This window comes from Aulonocara stuartgranti, assembly GCF_965226115.1.
Source record: "Aulonocara stuartgranti genome assembly, chromosome: 23".
NCBI lineage: Eukaryota > Metazoa > Chordata > Actinopteri > Cichliformes > Cichlidae > Aulonocara > Aulonocara stuartgranti.
Window position 1 is genome coordinate 30,707,084 of NC_138958.1, and position 26,977 is coordinate 30,734,060.

Here is a 26,977-nt window from a genome sequence, read left to right on the forward strand (position 1 = left end):
CAGTGGTCTAAAGGCACTTTGTACTATAAGGTAAAGACCCCACAATAATACAAAGAAAAACAACCCTCAACAGTCATATGACCTCTTATGAGGACTGCTTTGGCGACAGTGGGAAGGAAAAACTCCCTTGTAACATGAAGGAACCTCTGGCGGAACCAGACTCAGGGAGGGCGGCCATCAGCAATGAGTTGGGGAAAGACAGGACAAAGACATGCTGTGGAAGACAGCCAGAGATTAATAACTAATGACTAATTGCAGAGTGGTGTATAAACACATAGTGAACGAAAAGAAAAAAGTGAGTGAGGAAGAAACACTTAGTGCATCATGTGAAGCTCCCAGCAGTCTAGACCTACTACAGCACAACTAAGAGACTATTCAGGGTCACCTGATGCAGCTTCATTTTTCTTTTGTCCATCTGTTATCAAAGTTTATGAATGCTTTGACTCTTATGAACTCTTCTCTTCAGAGCTGGGTTGGATGATAACATGCCTACCTCCTTAATGCATTTTTTCTTTGATCATCACTGCCATAGTCTTTACTGGTAACATATATACCCTTAATCAAGGCTTTATTGCCCACTGACCCGCAGTGGAATAGAACACCCCCCCCCCGACTTACACACACAACATACCCTTAATGGTCCCATAATCTCGCAGATAGATTTTTGGTTTTGCATTGAGAGTCCTTTTGAATCCAAATTCCAACGCTGGGAGTCTTCTTGAGATGTTTGACTCCTTAATTGGCAAATTGCCACTTTATTAGGAGCAACTATCCAACTACTTGTTAACACAAACCTCTAAGTGGCCAGTCACAACAACTGAAAGCCATGTCGATGGTCAAGATGCCTGCTGAAAGATGAAAGGTGATTTAAAGGACAATGTGGCACTGTTGTTGGTGCCAGGCTGTTGTTGATGTAACGGTTATAGGCAATATTGTCTTGATACACTTTGAGACCCTGATTATTGCTGCTGACCATGTCCGTTCCTTTATGACCACAGTGTACCCATCTTCTGATGGCTGCTTATAAAAGGATAACACATCATGTTGTCATTATCATCTCAAACTGGTTTCGTGAACATGACATTGAGTTCACTGTATCCCTACAGTTAGTAGTTACCAACAGAGCACCTCTGAGGAGTAGTAGAACAGGTGATTTACATCATGGATGTATTGTGTAACTCCATCATGTCAATATGGACCAAAACCTTTGAGGAATGTTTCCAGCTTGTTGAATATGTGCCATGAAGAATTAGGACAAATCCGAAGGCAGAAGTTCAACCCACTACTAGAAGGTTGTTGGCCCTGCGACAGACTGGCGACCTGTCCAGGGTGTACCCCGCCTCTCGCCCTATGACAGCTGGGATAGACTCCAGCGCCCCCCGCAACCCTGAAAAGGATAAGCGGAAGCGAATGGATGTATATAATTATTGTAGATGAGGGTCATATCACTATAAGCCAATATCTTACTAGGCTGTTCTGACCATGACAGTCTGCAATATGATTTATTGCATAGCCATGTTACGTACCACTCTGTAGAAACACACCTTTGAAACACATGAAAATATTTGAAACTTTAATATTAACATGGGCTTAAAGGCATGCAAAAAGGTAAAAATGATACTATAATTCCATTCAGGACATAATGTAATATTTTCTTTACCGTCTGTGTCATATTTTTATCCAGAGCAGTAAAGTATTTCATTTCATAATTATGGAGGAAGCAGTTCTTTCCTCTAATTTAAAGGCAATATGTCTCGCATATATTAGACCAGCAGAATCAACACGATTTGAAATAAGTTTTATTTTTTTTCTTCAAGAACAAAATATAAACCCAGCTCCAATATCCCCTTATATAATTAGCCATTGAAACTCTTCAAATATTTACAAAAGATAGAAAATAAAACAAATAAATATAACCTGCTGCTGCTTGAGAAAAGACTGGTTTGGCCTCCCAGTAACACTTTAAACTGTTTATTCCTGCCGCTTCTGTTTCTCTCTGAAGGAGAAGATTCATCCTAATAAAGAAATCAAAAATGTCTCTGTGGTTTAAAAAAAAAAAAAAATACGATTACATGATTAAATAGAAGCCAGAGGGTCAGTTCCTGAACTGTCAGGGAATTACAAACAAACTATGATAAAGAACCAAATCCAACAATAAATTAGTGGGATACTGGCAAATTTTGGTGGGTCTCAGTTATTGCTTGGTTCAGTTTTCCAGATATGATTGAAAATGAAGCAATTTCTTTATATCATACAGTGTTAAAGAACACGAGCAGCTTTTTATGTTGCAAAAAGAGCAAAGAATATTGAATTCACTGCCAAAAGAAAACCAAAACATAAAACTTTTAACTGATTAAGAGATTGGTGAGCACTGACTCCTACTGGTTGCTCATGGTAAGGTCAAGCAGCTTAGACCTAATCAACCACATTTTTTAATAAGAAATACAATTAGTATTTAAACAAGAAATATTCAATAAAAACTTCTCAAAGAGGACTTTGATACCACAATCTTACAACTTTAGAGATTAGACTCTGTCTAAATTAGCATGTTAAATCAGCATGAACTTGCAAAGGATTCTTTCACTGTATATTCCCACCATTACCAGTCAAGGGTGGGACAAATTAACTGAGAAATTTTATGAGAAGAGTGCAAAAAGCAAATAATATTTTATGGCTTACTGTGAAAAATATGTATCCTTATTACAGCAACAGCCTTGTCAGTTTATTTGTTTTTTCACAGCTTTCAACAGCTTTCATTGTCTTTAACCCACAATGCTTAGCGTCCAAACCAGGTATAACAGCTGGAAAACAGCATGGCAATTCCAGAGCAGGCACTTCAGTATCTCTCCTTCTCACAAACTGACTGGGATTCAGTTCAGTAGCTGTTTGCACTGATTGGCTATTAGATCAGGCTGCTCTCGGGCCTTACTCTTTAGAAACACCCCACAGCAGAAATCCGGTAAGCCTTTCAGTTCTTGCTGTGCATCTCCAGATGCACGAGTCTTTGCACAGAGTAACAAGCAAGCCATTCAGAGTGCACTAATCTGCTGAGGTACAATCCATCCTTGGGCTCCATGTAGGTCCACAGGTGTTGTATCCCAAGCCTCAGTTCTTTTCACTTCAATTAAACACGATGCCTTAAAGTTACAAAGAGGAGGAAAGAACAGGAGAGAGAAAATTATGTTAGAATCATAAAATAATGTTATCCTACAACATCCTGGCCTTACAATAACTACATAAAGCACCATGCAGCTCTTTATAAAAAACAAACAAAAAAAACCCCTCACAAACTTAAATCAGCCTTGGGAAAAAAGCCACTTAAATAAATACATACATACATACATATTAGGGCTGCAACAATACTCGTATCGATATTGAACCGTTCGATACAGTGCTTTCGGTTGGCAACTGCCTCAACGCTACCCGAACCTCTCCCACCCTCATTCAGATCTGGCGTTTGGAACCATCTTAGTTTTCATGTGACGCATTACCCTGAAGGTAATGGCGTCATGGACAAAACTAAAACAGTATGTCGGATGTGCCACGCACGTGTTGACGCCGTCCAGCCCCACGCACGGGGGCGATCCGTGGTAACTCGTTAACGGAGATTTGCCGCGTTATGGCATTAATGTCATTTTAACGAGATTAACACTGACAGCACTTGTGGGAACACAACGAATATGACTGCACATTTACGCCGACATCATCCTAGTGCAAAGACAAATGGAAGCAGACAAAAACAACAAGCACGCATGCTACACGCTTTACCCCGAGTCATTTAAACAGCCGTTATGGGGACCTGATATGTTTAATATGCTGCTGAGAGTATACCCCAGAAAAAGCGTATAGTATAGCTTTTATTTTGGAAAGAGCCATTTCTCTGTAATAAACTCTCTTTTCCAAAGATTTTTTAAAATTATTTTGTTGTTTCAGCAACATTAAATTTAAAAACTGTACTACTGAGTTAAAATATATATTTATAATTTTAATAAATGACAAATTAAAAAGGCATGAATATTTTTTTGTATCAAAAAAAATATCGAACCGAACCGTGAATTTTAATAATACTAAACATACAGAGGGCTGTTAAAAAATAAAAATAAAGTTTACCCAGGTCATTTTTCTTTAAGTCAGTTTACTAAAAGTGAGTGATAGTGTCAGCTGAACGCAAGAAAAGTCTTACGGCTCTGTCACTCTAATATATATAAATAAATTCACATATTTGAACTTTGGCATCAATAAAACACAAGAAACATTATTAGAACACACCTCACACCCACAGCACCTCTTTTCAATTATACCATTTAGATAGACAAACTCATTTGTTCTACTCTTTAAACACTTGTCTGTATGTGCAGCAGACTGTTATGACTATGCACAGACTGTTTATAAACTTCTGCACTGAAAAGCATGTTTCTCTTTCACCATTTTTTACTGATTTGGACCACTATGTATTGCATAAAAACTTAAGAGTATGATTTCCATCAGTAGCCAAGACAGCTTACTCACCCTCGTCATCGGAGTCAAATCCAAAGAGGTCTGAGCATTTCTGCAGCTGGCGATGACTCTGCAGTTCCTCGACACTGTTGAACGTGGCAAAACAGTTGGCACATCGTTGTCTCTGCACGGCTGATGTCAAACAGGCCTGCTCTAAATCGTTGCTCATCTGAGACACCAGGACAGACAACGCATCCTTCCTTCGTTTTGGCATGGTGATGTACTTCTCATCCAGGTATGCTGTAGGCGGCAGACGCATGTACGGCTTTTTGCTGTACTCTGCAAGAGTGTTCTTGCACACAGAGGCCTTTGTGTCTTCAGCGTCACCTGACATCTGTCCATTTGTTATCACAGAGTATCCAGGTCCATTATTTGTAGCCTGTGCCGTTTCTGCAGAAGGTTTCTCTCCATCACCCACTGGGCTCCCATCAGTCATCGCTTTGGCCTCAGCAAGCGGTTGCACTTCAGATTTAGACTTTGCAGGCTTCTTAGATGCTGACTGAGCCGCATTGTCTTTGCGATGTTTCTTCACTGTCTTTGCGTCATCTTTCTGAACACGCTTTCGCTTCTTATCTGCTTTACTGGGGTCTAGGGCTTTCTTTCTCTGGGATTTTTCCTTATTTGTTACCTTCGGCTTGCTTCCTTCAGGCGCAGCAGGTAGACAAGTCTTTTCATGTAGGATGTCACAAGTAGCAGCAGGTGTGGAGGAAACTGAGCTGTCTAATGGTGCAACTGAGTCTTCTTGCTTTCCTTTTCCCTCCTCGTCAACAGGAGCAGATTCTGCCGAGTCACCCTTTTGCTGAATGCATTTTGACTTTGCCGTCTTTTTCTCTTTAGACATTTTGCTGCGATCTGCTTTGACAGACTTTTTGTTCCCTCTTTTGTTAATATTTTTGTGCTTCTTATTTACATTGCCTGAGTGTGAAGAAGCAGTTCGAGTAGTCTTCCCTTCTTTTGTTGCTATTGATTTCTTTGACCTTTTCTCCCTTTTTAGTTTCTGCACTTTCTGTGGTGTGGGTTGAACACCTGAGCCGTTAGCTGGCACAGAGTCACAGGAGCCATTGTGTGTCGCATCTGTGTTTTTCACCTTCACCTTTCCCTCATCAGCAGAACTTTCTGCTGCTCTGGCCTCAACGTGTGGGACTTCCGATTTAGACTCAACAGTTTGTATTAAGGCTGGTTCTCTAGTCTGGGAATCCCTCCTGACAGTCTCCGTGTTGACTTCATCATTTACCATCTTGTGCTTCTTTTCCTTGTTCGAGTCTGAGGAAGCAGTCCTTGTTTTTTTGTCTTCTTTTATAACAAGTGATTTCTTTGATTTTTCCTCTGTTTTTAACTTGCGTGCCTTCTCAGTGGTGGGAGGTACGTTTAAGCAGGGAGCTGGGACAGAAAGCTCTGAGTCACTAGTAACCTTTTTAGTCAAGTCTTTGTTTTCCACCTTTACTTTTACTTCATCATCAGCAAAACCTTTTACTGCGGCTCCTTTGGCCTCGACTTGTGGGACAGCAGATTTGGATGTGGCATGGCTTTTTAAGGCAGGTTTTGGGTTTTTCTTCAAAGTCTCATTGTTGTTACTGTTTGCAATCTTCTTTGTCTTCTTGAGATCTGAAGGTGCAGAATGATTTTTAATTTTAACCCATCTTCTTAGTGACCTGTATTTTTTAATTCCAGAGTTGGTGATGCCTGATGGTTTTGAACTGTTAAATGATGAAGACTTTAGTTGGACATAATTCCTTCTGATCTCCTTGCCCACCAATTTCTTCAATTTGCTGGTTGACATGGCTCTACGTTCGCCTCCATCTTGGACCTGCTGACTTTTCTCTTTGTTTAGCTTGTTACTCTCCATTGCACTGACAGCTTTCTCTTGAAGCTGGGCAGGGCTCTTCTGAGCCTTGGCCATTGCAGTTTTTTCTTTCACCATTTCACCCTTTTGACCAGCGTTAATCTTTTCATCATCCATTGCATTATTTAACTTGGGTGGTCGACCTCTTTTTTTAGGACCTTTTGTGTTTACTTTGATTTGTTTTTTCTGCTTCGGGTTATGCCTCACTTTGCTGCTGTGTTTTAACAATGATGATGAGATAACTTTGTGAATTTTGGGAGCCATCAGGGCTGTACTTGTTACTTGCCCTTTTCTCAAATTATGCCTTAATCTATTACTTGAATCAGTAGGCTGTGCAGAGGTTTCCTTGTTGGAAAGACTCTTCAATACATTTGAATTCTTGCTCTCGTTTTTCTTTTTCAACTTCTGTTTTATCAAAGATGATCTGCTGATGGAGAGAGGAGCAGCTTTATCTTGTATTCTTACCAACAACTCTTGACTTGCCTGTTCTGGTAACTTTAGTGCAGTCTTCACACTCTCTGTCTTCTTTGCAGCGGTGAGACTATCTGGCAAACTCTGCTGCTGCCTCCCAGCTGATGCATCATCAAGTTTGTCGCCTGTTTGTGCATTTGTGTTTTTGTCTGAATTAGTAGATTTTGAAGCATAGTGTTCTCTTTCATGAAGGTTCAGTGCCCAAAGACAAATAAATAAATGAGAGCATCCAGGGAGGCAGCACACTGCCTGCAGTGGACTGTGCTTCCTGGCATGGCGTCTCATTTCCATTCCGCTTTTGAACCTGGCAGTACAACCCTGATGAAGGCAAGGATGCCTTGGACTCCATCTGTGTCTTTCAACATGATGTTGAAAATGTTCGAAACTCCATAAAACCCTCATGCAAATACTACATTTATTGTTTCCGACATGGAACGCCAGTTCTAAAGGTTTCAGCTCACCGTAGTGATCATCGAGTGCATGGTATAGAAGTGCAACACGGTTCTTTGAAATGTCAGTAAAAAAAGAGCATCCATCTGCGGGACAGCTAATTTTCTCTTGGGGCTCTGTATTTTTTTCTGTAACAACTTTCCAAATTTGTTTTGTAGCTTTCACCTTTAATTTATCTTCTGTGGAACAGGCCAACTTTTTGTTTGCTGCAGAAGAGCCTATATTTGCATCTTGTTCAAGTATCTGCATAGCTTCCACATCCTTTTTCTGTCTGTTAAATTCCTTCTTTTTGTCGATATGCCCATTTACTTTGTGAACAGGACTTTTACTATTAAGGTGCTTAGACGTGTTATGTTTCTCTTGTGAAGATGAACCATCCACAGGCTTGTCATTGGATCTTAATTTTCTGCTTTCAGGTGGTGGGCTTACTGATGTAGGACAGGCAGTTGATTTCCTTGGTCTCCCCTTACTCTGACTCCCAGAAGATGTGTTTGCCATCTTAGCTTTGGGTTTAAGTGTTGAGACATCTTTGGTGTCAGGCACCCCATTTTCTTCAGCTTTAATCCTCTTTAGCTTCTCTATATGATCAGACAGGTGCATCATGGCCTGGAGGTCATCCGTGAATACTTTTCCACAGAACATGCACTCATCTTTACGATAATGGAACATTGCATGTGCCACAACACGAGTTCCCTTGAAATCCTTTTTGCAGAAGGTACAACAGTACTCCAACTTGGATTCCTCCGATTCTTGTGGCGTTTCCATAAGTTCGCTGTTCTCCCATGTATCTAAACTGCCATCCTGAGTTTGCACTGTCCCATCAACTTCCAAGGCCTCCTGTTCTTGTAAAGAGCAGCTGGAGGTAGTCCGTATATTTTGAGGATTTTTAGGTTTACTTCCAACTCTAGAGTCTTTGGAGGCACTATTGGTTGGAGTTCGCTCTTTTTCATTCTCCAGGTCTTGAGTAAGGTGCCCAGGGGGAAGATCAGTCACCATCTCTGTTACTAGTGTTAGCGAAGATATGTCACTTATACTGTCATGGTCTGTACATGAAGCCTCAATTTTGGTTAACTTCCTTAGAGCGGCTTCATTTCTTCCCCAACTTGAGTCACTTTTACAAGGCACATGTCCTCTTGAATCTTTAGGTGAAACCGTTGTGAGATCTATCACAGAAACATCGCTTTTGCCTTCTTCACTCTCGGTCTGGAAAGAGTTAAGTTCTTGTTCTCTATCTTGACACTGTGACTGTGCACGATCAGCATTCCTAGACTTGGAAGCAATCCCTTTATTGGAAACTGGGTGGACTTTGTCAGTAACTTTCTTTTTCCCTGATATTAAAGTCTGAGAAACTTCAGTTTTTGAGACATCTTTTGCTGTTGGAGCTTTGCCTAAAACCGTGGATTTCGAGGCAATAGTAACTTTCATTTCAACAGTGGGCTCTTCACAGGCCTCTTCTGCTGAAGCAATGGTGGAAACTTCGCGGATTTCATCTAAACGTGGAATTTCTGTTGATGCTGAAGACGCTGTGGTATCTCCCATTTCAGAAGCTGACTTCTCAGAGAGCTCTCTTACTGAAGATATCTTTCCTGAGACAGAAGTCTGAATTTCTCCAACTGAGGACCCTCTATGTTTAACTGCTGCTGCTGGAAAGCCAATTGTATCCTTTGTCTCAGTGGCAGGTTCTCCACAAAGCGGATCTTTTGGAGGGCTACCGTGCACAGATGACCGTGTGATTGTGGATACTGAGCTGTGAATATTCAGCCCATTTCCTTTTCCTTTTTGCCGCCTTGCATAACAATGCAACTGCTGGACAAATATGGATGGATCCCGTGCTCTGAGAATCACCTTGTTACGATGCACAGTCTTGACGAGTGGTGATGTTGCAGGAAGCTTCACAGTAGGTTTGTAAAGAAGCACTTGTGGGAACCCTCTCTTTCGGTTGCAAACATCTTCATTAAACGCACCCACAAGTTCATTGTCTGGTAGCGAAAGTTCCAGAATTACTTGTGGAGGAGAATCTGGTTTAGAACAATCCAAAGAAAACCCTTTCTGGTATTTAATGTCTTCACTTTCATTTAACTGAAGGTTCACTGAAGATTTGTGTTTGGCATGGTTCCTGATACGACCCGTTTCTGATCTGAGAGATGATCGATGGTGCTTGTCATGTTTTAACCCATGTCTTTTGACCTTCAGGGGAACGTTCTCTTCAAGAGTTCCCGAGTCTTCTAGGAGCCACTTTGGTTTTCTAATTCTCCGTTTTGGGAGATTCTTTTCAGACAACCGTGTAATGCGTCTATGTTGTTCGTAAGCTTGGCCTACACTGTCCCGTATTCTGTCTAGCTGCCAAAATGAGCGCCTCAAAGGTTCAGCAGATCTTTCTTTCAATGGTCTTGACCCCTGGTTGCCCTTCTTCTTTGCACTGTGATCAACATTTACTGGTGTTTTTCCTGTGCCCATCCTTAGTCTTTTTGATGCAGCATTCGTATCCTCTTTATGATGCTGCTTTTTAGCTTCTGCCTGAAGTACACTTTTACTTCCTTTCTGACATGCCAACACACTTGATCGGAAAGCAGAGTCTTTGGTGCAGTAGTTTGAAATCCATTTGTCCTCCATGATTTCTTCAAGAGCAGCACTAACCACTTTCTCATTCATCAGCTTCAAACAGTTGGTCCTCAAAGCAATGAGGTTCCAAAACTCTGGATCAAAATACAGATCCTTCTTCAAGACCTGAGAAGAGAACAAAAGAATGAAGTCTTTTAGCACCATTTCTACACACATGGATAATTTTCTAATTACTACATCTGACACTGTGATTTAGAACTTTGTAGACTTGTATTTTAACCACTTAGCTATTTGCAAGCCATTCAACTACTGGAAGACAAGGATTTCTTCTTATAGCTAGCTTTTATGACAATAAATAGAAGTAGGAAGAAGAAACAGAATAGTGCAAATTTATCAGATACAGGAATATATTTATTTCCACAAGTGAAATGTCTATACTACTAAGACTTTACTTTTCTTAAAATAAACTTCAGTCTGTTAATATATACACACAAAAAAAAGATGCCCAACCTGTAGCGTTTCAAAGCGAACATTATTTCCAATAGAGCTGTACTCTGCGTCGTACTCTTGATCAGGATGCATGTAAAGAAGGTAGACCATCTTGTAGGACTCAACAGTGCGCTCCAAGAAGAAGACGAGAAGAGCACACGCCCGGCATACCTCCAGATCATTGTGTAGCAGGCCGGCAATGGTTTTGTAGATTAGTGATTTCGTGAGGGTATCACAGGGAAGACAAGACTTCAGTGCATTAGCACAGAGCTCCACACAAAGCTGGATACCATCGTCTCCAACCTAATGAGATATAAACAAAGGAGTTAAATATTCATCTCCATGAATATATATATAATATTATTATAGTTAACGTGTTATTATATGGTCTAACTTCTTGCAGTATGGATCTGATGAACGGGAAGATCGAGTTGACATTAGTGGCAGACAGCATCAGCTGGCGAGTCTCCTCTAGAAGAACTTGCTTGGATGTGTTCAACCGAGTATGAAGTTTAGTCCACAAGAACACAAGATCACTGCAAAGGGGGGAGAAAGAAGTAAAATCTGTTCTTGATAATAAGATGTAGGGATGTAAACATTGCATTAAAAATAACTCGCCTGCTGTAATATTTGTAGAACAGCCCTCACTTAGAATAAATTTGAAAAAGTTATTTGTTTATAATACTGTTTACTTACCACAAATAGTACATATCTCCCCTCCAGAGCTGCTGGGACAGAAAGGCTGTGATGAGAGCTAACAGTAACTCATCCGTTTCTTCAAACTCCAAGTTACAGATGATGTGCACTGCATTTTTACCATTAAGATCCGCAACCTAAAAAACATTGGAAAATGACTTCTAGTTCAGGCAAGTCTTAGTAAAGACGTATATAATACAAGCATGTCCACAGAGTAAGTTTACACGGAAGGAAAAAGTATTTTATTACTGCACTCTACCCACCTCTTTATGTAGACAGTCATGCTGTGAAGTTTTGTAAAGCCACGTGAGGTAGACCTGGAGGAAGAACAAGTGTTGTCCTGTGTTGGGATGCCGAGCACAACACTTAGCCAGGGCCATAGCCTCAGCAATACGCTCACAGGATAAAAGGTAGCGCACGCGAAGCTCAAAGAACACCGGCAGCTGAGAGCTGATGTATCCATCCACTGAAGGAAAGCCAAGTCAGAACAGAGTTTTACTTTGTATGAGAACAACCAGTGATAACACAGTTTTATGTTAGATAACCTGCAGACAGCATTAAGAATTTACAATGGCCTCTGGAGGAGCAGAAGCCTAACTTTCCTCCATTCAGCAAATGAAATGGTTGATTTCTGACAGAACATGAGAAATTATTATTAATTAAGAAAAAAAAAACAAAGTATGGTATTATAAATTTTTCTTTTAATTTTTAAAAGACAGCTGATTAAAATTTAAAGGTAGCTGGTGTGTTACAGTTACTCCAGTATTAGCATTTCTACAAATAATAACTACATCACTGACCGTCATTCTGAGGTAAACTGGACTCGCTGAGGATTGCCTGTACGGTCGGGTTGGCCCAAGGCCCGCCGCCCTGAACCAAACGCTCCACCTGAAGTAAGTGAACATTCTGGTGCTTTGCAAGAGCCAAATAACATTCCTGGAGGAGAATAAAGAAAAAACACAAAAGTGTCTTAATTGCGCTATCGTGCCACAGAGTACATAAAAGATGGGACCACAAAATAACTTTTTAGGTACAGCAGCAAAGGTCTAGCCCAAATGATGGAGTGCCCTGACAACAAAATATGCAGTGAAATGAATGATAATGAACATAATCAGATTTGACAAACATGCATTCACTGTTCTATTGGGAAGATAATAAGCTCTTTATTCTCACCTGGAATGTATCAGTAAAGTGTTTCAGTGGCTCCTGATAGAAGTCGTTCTGGTCAAAGAAAAGCAGCAACTCAAAAACACTCCTGTGGAGAAATCAAAGGAATAAATGCTCATTTCCAAGCTACTTTAAAACTTAAATCTGGATATTCCGAGTAAACTAGCTATCTGTGTGGCTCTAAGGAACTCTGTTATTGAGGGACGTGATGAACTATAAAGGGTTGATGGATATATTTAGTAGGGGTGCAACGATACACAAAATTCACGGTTCGGTTCGGTTCGATACTTTGGTGTCACGGTTCGATATTTTTTCGATACAAAAAAAATGTTCATGCCTTTTTAATTTGTCATTTATTAAAATTATAAATATATATTTTAACTCAAAAGTACAGTTTTTAAATTTAACCCTAACCCTTGTGCGTGTTTTTTATTTTGACAGCGAATGCGCACCTGCGGACCACTTATGTGCAGCCCTGGTTATTTAGCTCGTCATATTGCAGCCACAGAAATTCTTTTGTCCATGAAACCATAAAGCTGCACTTTCTTTTTGCCTTATAGTCTGATTTGTCATAACTTCTCCGTTTTGTGGTAAGCTTTTCTTTGGCTGTCACTTCTTCACCCTGACCTGTCTTATTTGGCTCAGCAGAACTGAAATATAAATCCTGCTGCTTTTACACACACACTCACATAAGCTCAGCGATTCTCTGCGCGATCAACCTCTTACATGTTTAAGCTTGCTGCGGGAGATTTCACTTGTCATGTTTGCGTAGTAAGCTAACGATTAATAAGACGATGTCAGAGGAATTGGTGCGCAAATTATCATCACTCACAGATCAGTGCTGTCGCTCTCTAATCAAATCAAATCACTTTTATTGTCACATCACATGTGCAGGCACACTGGCACAGCACATGCGAGTGAAATTCTTGTGTGCGAGCCCCACAAGCAACAGAGATGTGCAAACACAACAACACAAACGAGCAAAATACAAGAATGGCACGATTGCAAAGTGAAAGCAAAAAAACAAGCGCAAATTCAAACGCGATTTCAATATGTCACATATTGACAGTGGCTCATCGATGCCAATGACATAATTACCCAGCTACATTTCTGAAAGAATGCAAAAGCATTGACATATATTTTTCCTTCCTACAATAGCCCGACGGGCAGGGAAGAGATAGATTTTGGTAGCCCGACTGAAAGAAAAAATCGCTAGCTCCAGGACGTCGGGCTAGCGATATTGCAAGCCCTGTATCTGATTGAGGAATCACTCATCTTTGGAAAAGAGAGTTTATTACAGAGAAATGTCTCTTTCCAAAATAAAAGCTATACTATCTGCTTCTTCTGGGCTATATTCTCAGCAGCATAAGGAGAATCATGTGCTAACAGCTGTCTAAATGACTCGGCTAAAGTTAGTTAGTTGTTTTTGTCTTTGCACTAGGATGATGTCGGCGTAAATGTGCAGTCATATTCGTTGTGTTCCCACTAGTGCTTTCAGGTTAATCTCGTTGAAATGACCTTAACGCCACAACACGGCAAATCTCCGTTAACGAGCTACCGCCGATCGCCCCGTGCATGGGGCTAGACGGCCAACACTTTAACGAGCTAACTGCACTAACACACTAGTTCCCACCCATGTAATTGAGCATTGCATGGCACATCCAACATACTGTTTTACTTTAGTCCATGACTCGCTTACCTTCAGGGTCATACGTCACATGAAAACCAAAATAATTCCAAACGCCAGATCTGAATGAGGGTGGGGGAGGTCCATGTTGCAAGGAGAGCTTAACTTCTGTCTTGCTAGCTTGCCCTGCGCTCTTCCTTCTGACTATGCTGTCTGTGTTGAGCGCTCAGTGGATCTGCGCTCGACAGTGCAGCCTAGGCGGAGTAGTCGAACGCAGATTCACTGAGCGCTCAACACAGACAGCATCGTCAGAAGGAAAGTTGATAAAATAAATTACAAATGTTGTATTGTTCGATACATATGCGTACCGAACCGAAAGCACTGTATCGAACGGTTCAATATCGATACGAATATCGTTGCACCCCTAATATTTAGGTCAGTGACCTGGCAGCATGTTAATGCTTTCTTTGGCTTGCAAATTTGCTTATGAGCAAAAATAAGCAATGAAAACAATTTTTACTTCACTTCCATAAAAGCTGCCACCAAACACCCACAATTAAGATGCTGACATCTACACTGAAACTAAGGAACTACAAAGGATTTTCTGTATTTTAACTTCATATGTGGCTAATTTTTAATTAATGGTTTTTATCAATAGTGTGTAACGTGTCACGTTATGTATGTGCATTTTCAAGAGCCTTTTAAACAAGGCCCGCTTCTGAAATGATGAACAACTCAAAAGGAGGAATTGCGAGTATTATGCAAACATTAAAGCTTTTTCAGCAATTTAAGATGGATGTCTGGCGGTACTTTTTAACTGTCAATTAGATCAGTAATAAGCCTATATTCTTACAATGCTTTGGTACTGCAAGGGTGATAAAAGCTTCCCAACAAGTGTTAGACTAGTTGGGAATAAGTGTGGAAAAAAAAATGTGTGAAAACGCCAAAAGGGAAATCATCTTTGTGAGAGCTTTTTAGTCGTGTCAACCTACTTCACCAGTTACGGATACCTCAAAAACTACAAACGTGCAGAAAACGCCAAACTGCCGACCCTTTGCTGTTAGCTCTCTCCATGCCACATTTGCTCCCAAGCTAGCAGCTGGTGCACTGCTGCTGATGTGTGATGTAGTAAAACACTGAACAGTTAACTGAAAAGATCAGCCTGTTGTCACCAATTTAGCTTTTGGAACATATCCGGCTGAGTTATCAAATTGGTACATCCCTAGTGTCAATATATTTAATTTTGACTTTGTTGAGCATAGAGATGCCACCAGAGCAGATAAGTTTCAATACCAAATGTTGAAAACTCAGTGGTAACTGTATTTATTAGGGGTGCAACGATATTCGTATCGATATTGAACCGTTCGATACAGTGCTTTCGGTTCGGTACGCATATGTATCGAACAATACAAAATTTGTAATTTATTTTATCAACTTTCCTTCTGACGATGCTGTCTGTGTTGAGCGCTCAGTGAATCTGCGTTCGACTACTCCGCCTAGGGTCGACAGTGCAGCCTAGGCGGAGTAGTCGAACGCAGATTCACTGAGCGCTCAACACAGACAGCATCGTCAGAAGGAAGAGCGCAGGGCAAGCTAGCGAGACAGAAGTTAAGCTCTCCTTGCAACATGGACCTCCCCCACCCTCATTCAGATCTGGCGTTTGGAATTATTTTGGTTTTCATGTGACATATGACCCTGAAGGTAAGCGAGTCATGGACTAAAGTAAAACAGTATGTTGGATGTGCCATGCAATGCTCAATTACATGGGTGGGAACTAGTGTGTTAGCGCAGTTAGCTCGTTAACGTGTTGGCCGTCTAGCCCCATGCACGGGGCGATCGGCGGTAGCTCGTTAACGGAGATTTGCCGTGTTGTGGCGTTAAGGTCATTTCAACGAGATTAACCTGAAAGCACTAGTGGGAACACAACGAATATGACTGCACATTTACGCCGACATCATCCTAGTGCAAAGACAAGTGGAAGCAGAAAAAAAACAAGCAAGCATGCTACTAACTTTAGCCGAGTCATTTAGACAGCTGTTTAATATGCTGCTGAGAATATAGCTCAGAAGAAGCGGATAGTATAGCTTTTATTTTGGAAAGAGACATTTCTCTGTAATAAACTCTCTTTTCCAAAGATGAGTGATTCCTCAATCAGATACAGGGCTCGCAATATCGCTAGCCCAACGTCCCGGGGCTAGCGATTTTTTCCCAGTCAGGGTACCAAAATCTATCTCTGCCCTGCCCGGTTGTTCAGTCTGACGTCACTAGCCGTGTCTGGGTCTAAACTCCGCTGCAGGTCCATATATCAAACGATCACTATGGCATTACTGAGAGTTGAAAAACTGTCTAAAGTCTTTCATCTTTAATAAAATGATCAGCGTTCTGCTCTACCAGGTGTAACAATTGAGTTTAACATCCAGGCATCCATGAAAACGGAATTTATGACATTTAACGGAGTTAGAAGTTACCAGGGAGTTAGCTCGCTAGCTTCTATCTAAATACAATATAGCATGTCCTGACTGCGGGGTTTTGGAAACAAATTAAAACGTACAGCTCTGCTATCACTTCCAGCATAAATGAAGACAGCAGTGACGTTTGTAGGGTTACTGAAGTTGGGCTAGCTGGTATATAATGATGTGCTACGTGACCGCTAGCGACACAGCTATGTTAGCATAATATAAACAAGCTAACTTTTTTTCCACTCGATAAAAGTTAACGTGAGTGTTCTCGGTGGTCAGGAACAAATGTAATCGCATGGCAGGATGCTGTAAAAGGACCAAACTTTAGCCAGGAGAACAACTGAGATAATCCATCCACAATACGAGGTTAGTCATTCATATACTGCTGCATGGGCTGGGCTGCAGTTACATCCTAAGGTTTTAAAAACTGAGCTTAAATAAATGATTAGTGGTAATAAAAGCCGAGGGAGGTCAACAGGGATCACTGACTGTTTTAGGAGCTTTTTGAGATTAAATAGAAGAAAATACATAACATTAAACATGTTAACAACACAAAAGCCATATTAAATGCAGACTACTTTAGACCCGGAAGTAGGATTCGTCGCGTCATCACTGAACAACCGGATTGTAGGAAGGAAAAATATATGTCAATGCTTTTGCATTCTTTCGGAAATGTAGCTGGGTAATTATGTCATTGGCATCGGTGAGCCACTGTCAATATGTGACATATTGAAATCGCGTTTGAATTTGCGCTTGTTTTTTTGCTTTCACTTTGCAATCGCGCGAACTGTGTATAGAGAGCGACAGCACTGATCTGTGAGTGATGATAATTTGCGCACCAATTCCTCTGACATCGTCTTATTAATTGTTAGCTTACTATGCAAACATGACAAGTGAAATCTCACGCAGCTTAAACATGTGAGAGGTTGATCGCGCAGAGAATCGCTGAGCTTATGTGAGTGCGTGTGTAAAAGCAGCAGGATATATATTTGACTACGATGACCTTCACAGACAGATATATAATTTAGTTCTGCTGAGCCAAATAAGACAGGTCAGGGTGAAGAAGTGACAGCCAAAGAAAAGCTTACCACAAAACGGAGAAGTTATGACAAATCAGACTATAAGGCAAAAAGAAAGTGCAGCTTTATGGTTTCATGGACAAAAGAATTTCTGTGGCTGCAATATGACAAGCTAAATAACCAGGGCTGCACATAAGTGGTCCGCAGGTGCGCATTCGCTGTCAAAATAAAAAACACGCACAAGGGTTAGGGTTAAATTTAAAAACTGTACTTTTGAGTTAAAATATATATTTATAATTTTAATAAATGACAAATTAAAAATGCATGAACATTTTTTTTGTATCGAAAAAATATCGAACTGTGACACCAAAGTATCGAACCGAACCGAACCGTGAATTTTGTGTATCGTTGCACCCCTAGTATTTATGTACCGTAAGTACCACAAACAGTATAGATATCACGTAGGGTTGTCAGATTAGAGTCATTTATTTACAACACTATTTATACCAACAGTGCCATCTTTGCCTCTTCCAAATGACAACTTCACACAGGATTGCTGCAAACTTCAGTGCTGTGCCATTTCACATCATCCCTAATAACACCTAGGAATGCCATATCGTATATTGCTATAGCAATATCATGAATTTATCGTCTCCGTTATGCATAACAACAACACTAGCCCAGGCACGTTTGAGAGCAAGAGCTGCATGTCAATCTCCGATCATAATTCCGTACCTGAAAATTGAGTTTCTTCAACAACCTCCAACAAAGCACAAGTTCGCAAAATATGCAAGAAAACTGTTTCTGTGAAAACAACATATGTATTTTGTAGGGGTGCAACAATACTCTTACTGATATTGAACCATTCGATAAAGTGCTTTGGGTTCTGTACGCATATGTATCAAACAATACAAATTTTTGTTTACTTTATCAACTTTTCTTCTGATGATGCTGTCTGTGTTGAGCGCTCAGTGGATCTGCGTTCGACTACTCCGCCTAGCCTGCACTGTCGAGTGCAGATCCACTGAGCGCAGCGCAAGCTAGCAAGACAGAAGCTAATAGGGCTGGGTATCGTCACTGATTTCTAGAATCAATTCGATCCACGATTCGATTCAATTCGATTTGATTCAATTTCATTCGATTTGAATCTGGGAAATTTTGACAGTCAGAAATATTATAATTCAGATCAATACATTTGCATATTTTTGTATCTATAAAAAGGAAGCTGACACACACAAGACTTTATCAAATGTGTAAGCATCATAGCAGATGCCTTTGTGTCAAAGTAGCTGAAGATAAAACACAGAAAAACATGAAGGTGATTTTCCTGGCCTGGGATTTTATAAAAATATTCTGCAGTACATCAAAAACGAGAGAAAATCATTAATCAACTTATGAACATTACCTCTGATGTTACAGCGGTTTTATGGCTAAGCGTTTTGCATAATTTTAAAAAGTTTAAATTTTTTCAGTATTGAACAGCAGAAATTAGGTTTTCTTTTCGGAAGTATGTAAAAGGAAAAAAAACAGTGGCCGACAGCCTGTAAACACCTGTAGACTTGTGCGTAACAAGCAAGTGAATAATGCAGAAAAAAGATTTTAGACGGGAAACTGTTCTTGAAGTACAGAGAGAGAGAAAGCGCTGCATGAAGTGTGATTTTTATTGTGGTGGAAGCAAAACAGTAAAAGTCAGAGTGAATTCATGACGGTGTTTATGTGAAGCGTAGTTTGGATCTTCTTTTGCTGCTGGTTCAGTCAATAATGTTTGGAGAGAGATAAAAACTAACAGCTTTAGAATAAGCACAAAAAGGGCGTAAACACAAAGCGCGGACCCGCCGACAGATCAGAATCAGCGACCTGTCGGCTCTTTCAGCCCCGACCGTGTCCGTCCCGTCGGGTGAGAAAGGCGACATCTCACTGATTCTGATCTGCGGTCCGCGCTTTGTGTTTACGTCTTTGTGTAGAATCCGTGTTCCTGCTCTCATTCACTGTTTTAGCTGTTTGGTGGTTGTTGACATTTTGTGGGGTTTCACCTGAGGTTCTGGCATTTCGGGCAAAATAAATTCATATTAAAAAAATCGATTCCAGAAGCCAGAATCGATTTTAATCGATAAATCGATTATAAAAACCCACCCCTAGAAGCTAAGCTCGTTGCAACATGGCAACTGCCTCAACGCTACCCGAAATAGAACCTTCCCCACCCTCATTCAGATCTGGCGTTAGGAACTATCTTGGTTTTCATGTGAAGCTTGAAAACCAAGATAAGCCGCGTTATGGACAAAAGTAAAACAGTATGTCGGAAGTGCCACGCAATACTCAAATGGTGGGAACTAGAGTGTTAGTACAGTTTGCTCATTAACGTGTTGACGCAGTCCAGCACCACACATGGGGCGATCCGCGGTAACTTGTTAAGAGAGATTTGCGGCGTTATGGTGTTAATGTCATTTTAATGAGGTAAACGCTGACAGCACTAGAGGGAACACAACGAATATGACGGCACATTTACGCCGACATCATCCTAAATGGCCTGTATTTGTATAGTGCTTTACTAGTCCCTAAGGACCCCAAAGCGCTTTACACATCCAGTCATCCACCCACACATTCACACACTGGTGATGGCAAGCTACATTGTAGCCACAGCCACCCTGGGGCGCACTGACAGAGGCGAGGCTGCCGGACACTGGCGCCACCAGGCCCTCTGACCACCACCAGTAGGCAACGGGTGAAGTGTCTTGCCCAAGGACAAAACGACCGAGACTGTCCAAGCCGGGGCTCGAACCAGCAATCTTCCGATTACAAGGTGACCTCCCAACTCTTGAGCCACGATCGCCCAAAGACAAGTGGAAGCAGACAAAAACAACAAGCACGCATGCTACAAACTTTACCCGAGTCATTTAAACAGCCGTTAGGACATGATTCTCCTTATGGGGACCTGATATGTTTAATATGCTGCTGAGAAATATAGCCCAGAAGAAGCGTCTAGTATAGCTTTTATTTTGGAAAGAGCCACTTCTCTGTAATAAACTCTCTTTTCCAAAGATGAGTGATTTCTTGATCAGATAGATTTTTTTTTTTATTATTTTGTTGTTTCAGCAACATTAAATTTAAAAACTGTACTTTTGAGTTAAAATATACATTTGTAATTTTAATAAATGACAAATTAAAAAGGCATGAACTTTTTTTGTATCGAAAAAATATCGAACCGTGACACCAAAGTATCAAACCGAACCGTGAATTTTGTGTATCGTTGCACCCCTAGTATTTTGCCACTTGAAGCAAAAATCAATAGACACACTATCGACTACAATCAGACTACAAAGGAGAAGATACTAGCAGAAGGTATGACCCAATGTAAACAGCTGACTCCAGAGCATCACTTGAGCACATGCTAGTTGCACTACATATGACAGGAAGAGCAAATGGAAAATGGAAGTTACTGATGCCACTACATGGTGGAAAAGCAGGGCTCTAAGCAGCTGAGTGTAAGTGTTAAGGAGTTATTTTTATGCTTTTACTTAAAAACACTACCCAGGCTACGTTGTAGCTTACATTTGACTTGTGCTACTGAGCTGTAATACTGCTGCTGTCACCAAGTGGCAATAGAGTCACACTTCAAATTAGGCAGTGTGTCAACAATGGCAAGCTCATTGGAAGAGAAGGATGGAAATGGCCCTTCATTTACTTACACTTAAAAATGCCACCGCCTGCAAGCTGAGAGTAGCAATAAAACAATTTTTATATATCACCTTTTTTTTTCTATATTTCAAGAAATATAATTATTCTAATAATTTTCTTGAAATACTAGAGCTGTGCGATATGACCAAAACCTCATATCCCGATATAAGATATTTATCCTCCCAACAACGTGGGGGAAAGCCTGTTTTAACGTTTGAGTCTAAGGTTTATTTTGAGCACCTGACGGCTCTTTTTTTGCTTCTCATCCATAAACTCTCTCCATACCTTTTCACATGATTCTTGCATAGGTGGTAGACGAGGTTTGTCGTGTTTGAGTCTGAGGTGCGGACCGGTTTCCTGCATAATTCGCATAGTACAGTTTTCTGCTCTGTGTCACACTTTTCATAACCAAACCATGTCCATGCTACAGTGGTAGCCCCTCATTTAGAAATAAGGTCTTCGATTTGTTTTGATTGGTCCTTTTGTTTCTCATTATTTCAGTTTATTTTGAAAAATCTCAAAAGGACCTTCAGCTTTATTGTGAAAGGTTTATGTGGAAAATAAACAAGCAGACGGCGGAGCTACACGCTGGCTTTACCGTTGTTGTTGCTAACAACAATGCGTAAAAACAGTCGTTTATCCGTCTGTAGTGTGGTTATTTTCAATATAAGAGAAAGAGAGAACTTTAAGAAATTAATAGAGCCACTACAGTGACCATCAAAAAGAGGAAAAAATATTGCCGTAAACAGCAATATTTACGGCACCACGACACCACGAAGCAAACGATAGCGTAATATGAAACGATAGACGTTTTCATATCGTCACTTAATGTATATCATTATATCAAAGTGCCCTATGAAATACCACGATAACATTTGAGGCTCTGTTTCACACCCTTACTAGACAGACAGGCACACAGCCCCTTCCCCTCACTAGCAGCTGAACACTTGGAACAGCAAACTGATACCCTGGTCTTAATAGGAACTTTGTGAGGTCAGTAAGGCTCCTATTTCAACAATACTGAAGTATTAAACAGTTATCCTAAATGTTAATTTGGCCTGTACACACATTAACCTTTGATTTTTAACTATTAGCAATTACCCATATTATTTGTCTGCCAAGCTATCATTAAGGAACTGGCTTATGGCTAATAATAAAACAGTAATATTAATGCTATCAGCACTTCCCATCTTTAACATTAACAGTGGTTGTTTAACGAGATAACAATTATTTATGTCTAAAAATGTTTCTCTTAAACTAGAAACTGAGAAAAGTCTATAGCAGCCAGACAGAAATGGCAGCGGTCCACCATCAATATTTGATCACTAGGAGAATAGGAAATGAGCAGGGCTCCAGCTACATGTGCACAAACCAGTGCTCTTCTAATCATTATTTAAAAACAACTATGCCTCTTAATTTTGTCTCTTTTCCTTCATTTGAAGATGGCACTGAGTTAATTTATAAGCTATTTAAGCAGGAGAAGAAAATATAATCAGAAGGACTGACTACTCCAAAACTAAAAAGAATTAATTAAAAACCCAGAGGAAACAATCAAAAGATGAGGCTAATATTTATTGTGTATTTTAGAGCCATTTCAAACCTTTGAGTATGAAAGGAAGTGATTAGATTATATTTTTAATGACTCATGATCATGTGTGACAATTCGCACTGTGTGAAACACTGCCCACACACAAAGTGAAATTAGTCTGTCAAGTGCAGCAAACACTGCACCAGCAGACCACACGCCTGTGCAAAATGTGGTCACACACTGCTCAGGTCAAGTGCTTATTATGTCAGTTTAAGCCAATACAGCTGAGATCCAATGACAAATTTCTAGATACAAGTCATGCAGAGCTGCATTAGCACAAGCTGCTGTTAGCTTTCTTACTTTCCATCTTGGTTGTACTGATAAGACCAAAATCACGTCGTTCTTATCCCCATAACAGTGTATATCACAACATAGTGTATTTTCCGTAAATCAAGTCACTGGTTTATTTAATCACCAAATTGAAAGTACTATTTCTTTATTTTTTTACATTCAAATTAAATAATCAAAAATGTAATAAATTACAAGGTGCTATCCCTTAGTGACACAAACTAAATGACCCCACGCAGTCACGCAAAAGCCTCCTGAGGCCCCCCGGCTATCATTACTGGTCTTGTATGATCGTCAGGAAACTAGCCTGTCTACGAACATCGACTGAAGAGTGTGCAGTCTTAAATGACGCGCTCCATTAAGCTCATACAAGGATGTGCTGTTCGGTTCATCCACATATCTGTTGGCGCAACGTGGTATGCTACGTTGCAAATTTCCTCCAATACTTTGGTCTGACGCGTAATATAAACGAGGCAACTCTACTTGTGAGAAGTGTTTTCAGCTGGGCGTAGTGTCCCTGGAGTCGAGTACTCTGACCAATGTGTGAAAACATATATTTGGCCGCTAGTATATTTATGAGTCTTTATTATATGGCGTACTGCAGAGAAAAGCCTGTTCTAGAGTTTGCGTATGAGGTTTATTTTGAGCACCTGGCAGATCTTTTTTTCTTCTCATTTGTAAATTCTCCGTACTCTTTTACATGATTGTTGCATAGGTGGTAGAAGGGGATTGTTTCTGTGGTAGGGACGGGTTTTCTGCTCCGTGTCAGACTTTTCATAACCGCACCATGCCCATGCTACAGAGGCAGCTGTGTCGTTAATAAACAATTCAACTTTGTGTCCAACTATGTGTGTCTGGCTTTGTCTACATTACAAGCAAAACTATCCAGAAAAGAGGGATGTTTGGGAAACAAAGGTGCTGCTTTCCTCTGACTTATATAGTGTAAGTACGAGCTACAACAGCACTTATAAATAATCCAGACTACTTATAAGATAAGAAAACTTCAGCCTGGAAACAACCAAAAATCACAGCAAATCTGTGAGAGGTATTTAGATCAGCAAAGACTGAAAGCAACCTTTTTAGGTAGGACTGGGTACTTACAAAGCCAGGCTACTGAGTGTGCGGAGCACGTGATCACAGTTTGACGTGAAGAAGGATGAGGCTTGCGCAAAATAGCAGAGAGCAATCTCAAGGATCCTGAGCTGAGGCAGGAGCACCTGCCAGCGAGAGGCATACTCCTCCACCAGCTGCAAAGACAAAAACAACATCTAAACAAAAGTACAATACAAAGTGCAATTGCACAGCATCTCTATGGATATGGCATTTTTAAAGGTTTTGAGTGCAAACGCAAGTACACTGCTGATGCTTCTAATCGCACTCGATTACAAAGATCTGTTTATATCATGTTATACTTTAGATCTGTGTGTTTTGGACAGCTACCTAGATTATTTTTACTTGAACATGTACTACAGGCCCATCACGAAACAATATCTGTTTACAGTTGACCTATGACATCCTAATCCTTATGTTGCCCTCTAATGGTGGAAATCCAGCTCATCTCCAGTGGAACGCAGTGAAGTGTTAACCCTCAGCCAGTGTTTAGTTTGGCCACAGGTGTCAAACTCCAGACCTCGAGGGCCAGTGTCCTGCAGGTTTTAGATGTTTCCTTCATCCAACACAGCTGATATAAATGGCTAAATTGCCTCCTCAATATGTCTTGAAGTTCTCCAGAGGCCTGGTAATGAACTGATCACTTGATTCAGGTGTGTTGACCTAGGGTGATATCTACAACCTGCAGGACACCGGCCCTCGAGGCCTGGAGTTTGACACCCCTGGTTTAGGCCCTCATCCAACTGCAACAATTAGTTCCCTACTAAGCTAAATGTAACCATGTTAGCAAAGCATGACAGCCCGAGTCTGGCACCTTCTTTATGAACAACAAACTCAATACCATGTGTGATATCATTTTAAAATATGTGGTGCAATAATTACTTCTCATTTTGTTATACTCCCTAGCTCTAGCACCCCAACTTCAGCTCCAAAGAAATCAAGTCAAATTACATATGCCTATGCGTCACGCGTTTAATGCTTACTTTTAAAGTTTGGATGGCTTACAGCTGGGATTTGTCAACAGGAAGTAGTACGCCTGGCTATTTCTAGTGTCAGTAATTGGGCAAACATGATTTTATCTCTCTGTTGTTAACAGTGCAGGGTTATTAGTTACTGCCATTCCAATGCGCTTTTGCATAAGATGCAACCACTGTGAGACCATTTAGTGATGGCAGGAATTATTTTCCCACTGCTGTGAAAGGTGGGCTGTAAAACAAACGCCCGACAGCACAGGATAACAAATATTAACCCAATTTCAGCGTAATCGCTGCCAAAACGTAGTGTAATCGTGCAAAATCCTGACCAGCGGGTAGTTAGTAAACATTCAGCGTACAACCATGCTAACTTGCAAGAAAATTCTGGGCTAGCTGGCTCATACGATTAGCAAAGTCAGCCTGAAATCATGCACTGTCACTAAATCACTGCTTAAGTGGCTCGCATGTTTTGCTAAAATCGTGTGTATGCGGGCTCGGATTACTTGACACGCTGTTTGTCACGCAAATATGCTTGTTTTTAAAGCGACTACTGCTAGTTAGCTAAATGATAACGGGCTTAGCCGCTAATGCTAGCCGTGTGTAACTAGTAGTTCTGGGGGAGGGGAGTCGGCTAACATATATGCTTATCTTTGACAACAAGCACGCCGCTAACTTCAGCTACGGCTCCATACCTTGCAAAAGTCAAAGCAGAACGCTTCGCTGTCGCCTCGGAGTTCATCGCTTGAGTAGCGGCTAAACAAAGTCTGCAATTGTTTTTCTAGACCCTCTAACTCGTACACACTGCTCTCCTCCGCCATACTGCCTGTCTAGCCTCGCTCGTAGCAGCCAGCACACAACACATACATCGCCACAGTCAACGACTTGCATTGACAGCGCTGATTGGATACCGGGAGCGTGAAGTGACGCGCTCATTTACTAGACCAGCACGCGCCGATGGGAGGGCGGGATGCCTATGACAACTTATAGATGCCCAGTTACGCTATCTTCCCGGTAATTACGGTGCTACCAGAACACCATTACATGCGCCACAAACCACATGGCGAACACAAACATGACTTAACATTTGCGTTCACGTCCCATTTATAAGCTTGGAAAAAATTATTGTGCATTTGAACTGGTCTAACTTAAGTTTTGCTCATATACAATTTTTTACACGTCATAAGATAAGATAGCATTTATTAGTCCCATTACTACTATACAACAATAGAAAAAATGTAAAATATACAAAGTAAAATAATTATAATTTCAATATACAATGATACAATTTGACATTTTTTAAAGATTAGTCAGAGGCGTGTGTAGAAGGGGGGCGTGAGGTGGCACAACCCCCCCCCCCCCCCCCCCCCACCCGAAATATGATTATTTCAGTATTTCTACACACTCCAGATTTTTCAGATGCAATTACTGTACTTTAAATTCCATACTATTTATTTTGAAGCTTTGGTTTTGCACATCAGTTGCATTATTATCACCCTGCTGAGCATTATGTAAATATTTAAAGTCAACAATGGCTGCAACATTAAATAGATATATACACACGTCAATTAATTAATAATTAGAATCTAGTAATGCAATGCATATGATTGTGAATATTGTCATTGGTTGGTTTTGACAGTGTATGTAAAGACCACCTAACACTACTGAAAAAAATCACACTTATGGCCACTTCAATAGGTACACTTGTTTAACTGCTTGATAATCCAAATATCTATTCGGCCAATCAAATGGCAGCAACTCAACATGTTTCTGCATGAGTAAACGTGCCTTGTTGATATCAACAATTATAGGAGAACAGCCAGACAGCTTCCAGCTGATACGAAAGCAACAGTAACTCAAATAACCACTTGTTATATGCAGAAGACCATCTCTGAAGCAGCAGAAGACCACACTGAGGCTACATGTCACACAGGCTCTCTAGATCTGGACAATGGAAGATTGTAAAAACATTGACTGTTCTTGGCAGTCTCAAATTTGTGAAATTCAGATGAAAGTATCAGAATTTGGTGTAAATAACAAAAACAGATCCATCCTACTTTGTGTG

General features: G+C 40.6%; 1 protein-coding gene across 1 annotated transcript; it reads right to left on the reverse strand.

The window, feature by feature from the left end:
* Positions 1-1,782: 1,782 nt before the first annotated feature.
* LOC309701182 (uncharacterized protein) lies at positions 1,783-25,903 on the reverse strand. The gene is made up of 10 exons (XM_082525235.1): positions 25,608-25,903; positions 23,933-24,078; positions 12,182-12,263; positions 11,809-11,944; positions 11,272-11,474; positions 11,009-11,145; positions 10,707-10,848; positions 10,334-10,615; positions 4,510-9,988; positions 1,783-3,137 (listed from the first exon to the last, which is right to left on the reverse strand). Exons 1-10 carry the CDS (start codon positions 25,731-25,733, stop codon positions 3,121-3,123), a joined length of 6,750 nt encoding a protein of 2,249 aa, XP_082381361.1. The 5' UTR covers positions 25,734-25,903; the 3' UTR covers positions 1,783-3,120.
* Positions 25,904-26,977: the final 1,074 nt, after the last annotated feature.